This window comes from Gadus morhua, chromosome 6 (genome assembly GCF_902167405.1).
Source record: "Gadus morhua chromosome 6, gadMor3.0, whole genome shotgun sequence".
In the NCBI taxonomy this organism is placed as follows: domain Eukaryota; kingdom Metazoa; phylum Chordata; class Actinopteri; order Gadiformes; family Gadidae; genus Gadus; species Gadus morhua.
Genome location: NC_044053.1, coordinates 9,246,113 through 9,248,612, shown reverse-complemented (window position 1 = coordinate 9,248,612; position 2,500 = coordinate 9,246,113). Strand labels below are relative to the sequence as shown.

The window sequence follows — 2,500 nt, the reverse complement described above, 5'->3', positions numbered from 1 at the left end:
CCTCTCTCTCCCTTTTCTTCTTCTCCTGACACACAGCGTGAAGGCTATGCGCTGGTAAAATATGCACGGAGAGTCCAGTGCGGGCGACACACAAAAACACGCACACCCACACACACACACACACACACACACACACACACACACACACACACACACACACACACACACACACACACACACACACACACACACACACACACACAGCCATTGAAATGAATGGTTATTTATTCGCTAAACGAGGATCTGGGTGTTTAATGTTCCTTGGACGTTAGGTAGTTTTGGGAGGGAGCCACAGATATACCCCTATGGCTTCAGACATCATTTATTTTACACATAGCCTAATACCATGCGCCGGGCAGCCGCCCACAGAGATGAGCTTCGGGAGAGAAGGCAGCACAAGGAACTATAAAAGAAATAATGAATTTATTTTAGGGGGGGGGGGCATTAGAGGTTGCACCAGGAAGAATGGTGAGGGTGGGCTTTAAGCACTCTGCGTGAGGATATGTGAGTGTGTGTGTGTGTGTGTGTGTGTGTGTGTGTGTGTGTGTGTGTGTGTGTGTGTGTGTGTGTGTGTGTGTGTGTGTGTGTGTGTGTTTGCGAATGGAAAGGAGAGTGAAAGTGATCGACAGCGGTGGCATGAAACTGAGTTTTACCACGGTAAGATATCATGTGCAAGTATGAAAATGCGTGGACGTATGTGCATGGGTGTGGGTGTGTATGAGCTTACACGTGTTCACGCTTTTGTGATATTTTCTTCGTCGTCCAAGTGTGTTTTTGTGTGTGTGTGTTAAAGTTTAAGGGATACATCACTTGTTTTGGGTTAGGTTTGGTTTGTTGGTCGCTGAATTGTGTGTGTGTGTGTGTGTGTGTGTGTGTGTGTGTGTGTGCGTGCGCGTGCGTGCATGTGTGTGAAACTATGCGTTTAGGCTAGGAGAAAGGGTGTGGATCGTGGGTGGTGATACCTGATTTTGAAGCACCCAGGTGCCTTCATCTCATCTACATCTCATCCAAATGCATAAGAGCAGGGGGGATCCATCCCAACCCAGCACTTGCCCCGCCACCCAACGACACAAGCAGCACTACAGCGCAAAAAACGCTTCTAAAACATCCATGCCATTAAAAGTTTCTTTTTAGAGGGAACAGTGTTGCCTTGAATCAAACTGTTTAGTTTTCATGGGTGATTCATCATGTGTTTGATGGATGACGAAGAAAAAGAACATTGCTGGAAACAGAAGTGTTTACCTCACTCTTTGGCTAATGCAGCAACACATCACCAACACACACCAGCACTTGAAAACAGCCAGGGCATTCAATACAGGAACCAGGGTTTGGTATAAATGATCCACGACATTAGGGCTTGTTTGGGTTTTTCTGAAGACATTTCTTCGTTTTTTTTACCAATGACATACAGACATAAGTCATTTTAAATGTTGCTCTATTTAGATTTCAAGTTTACATTTACCATTTGAATTGAATATAACTTTTGATATTTTTTCATCATCTGAACATTTCAGTGAAGGCATTTTGTAAGTTCTCTTGGCTGTGGTATGTGCTTTTCAATGGATAGACTTCTCTCATTGTGATGTCTGGCAAACTTGATGTAAGCCAGCTAACACTAATTAGGTAGTGAACATAATAGCTAATGCTAATTAGCTGGGGAAGCTGATATCTAACATTGCGGTAAACAGCTCAAGATTTTTAATTCTTACCTGATTCATCTCGAGCAAACATGTGATAGTTAAAGTTCTCATGAGATAGTTAAAAGCTAGCAAACATGAAACCTAACGCATCAGCTACCTAAGGGCTAATACCTTATAAGTACTAATCAAATCCACTTGACCCCTGAGCAATTATTGTGGTACGTTTGGAGACAATCAGACTACTGGTGTGCACTGCAAATCTGAACACACAAACACAATTCAACACACATTGGCTCTCAGATTATAGTAGTTGGATTTAATTGAAATTTACCTGGGATTCCATGGTCATGGAGGAGAGCGCTAGGACGAATTCTCCATCCGTGAATTCCTTAAGCATTTGCGTTAGCTGTTGCTCAATGTCTTTATCTGGTCAAAACACACAAATACACACACACACACACACACACACACACACACACACACACACACACACACACACACACACACACACACACACACACACACACACACACACACACACACACACACGCAATACACACCAAGACACTGACACAAAACATACTAACAACTATGTGGAACACAAAAAAGATCATAGCAGAAACAGTTCAATGTTTCTTTTCATTCTTAAAAACATGCTTGTTACTGTAGGCTACAACACATTTCTGCAGTAGAAGATAAAAAAAGTCGATCTGGTTATATGTTGGTATATATTTAGTTATGTATACACTGTATAGAGACAGGTACACACCATGAAGCTTGGCATCCTTTTTTGGGTGTTGAACTGCAGTGACCTCACGCCATTTCTCCAGAGAATGCACCAACTCCTCAAGCTGGGCAGA

At 42.8% G+C, this 2,500-nt stretch overlaps 1 protein-coding gene across 3 annotated transcripts in view; it reads right to left on the bottom strand.

Annotated features, from left to right (window-relative positions):
• LOC115545912 (uncharacterized) overlaps nt 1-2,500 on the bottom strand; it is a 44,527-nt gene that overhangs the window by 29,697 nt on the left and 12,330 nt on the right. For all 3 annotated transcript variants that reach the window (XM_030359414.1, XM_030359416.1, XM_030359415.1), the window contains exons 5-6: nt 2,410-2,500; nt 1,972-2,066 (exon numbers count right to left, since the gene is read on the bottom strand). The exon at nt 2,410-2,500 is cut by the window's right edge and continues 50 nt beyond it. In XM_030359414.1, the coding sequence (XP_030215274.1) occupies nt 1,972-2,066; nt 2,410-2,500 (186 nt within the window). The remainder of the gene's footprint in view (nt 1-1,971; nt 2,067-2,409) is intronic.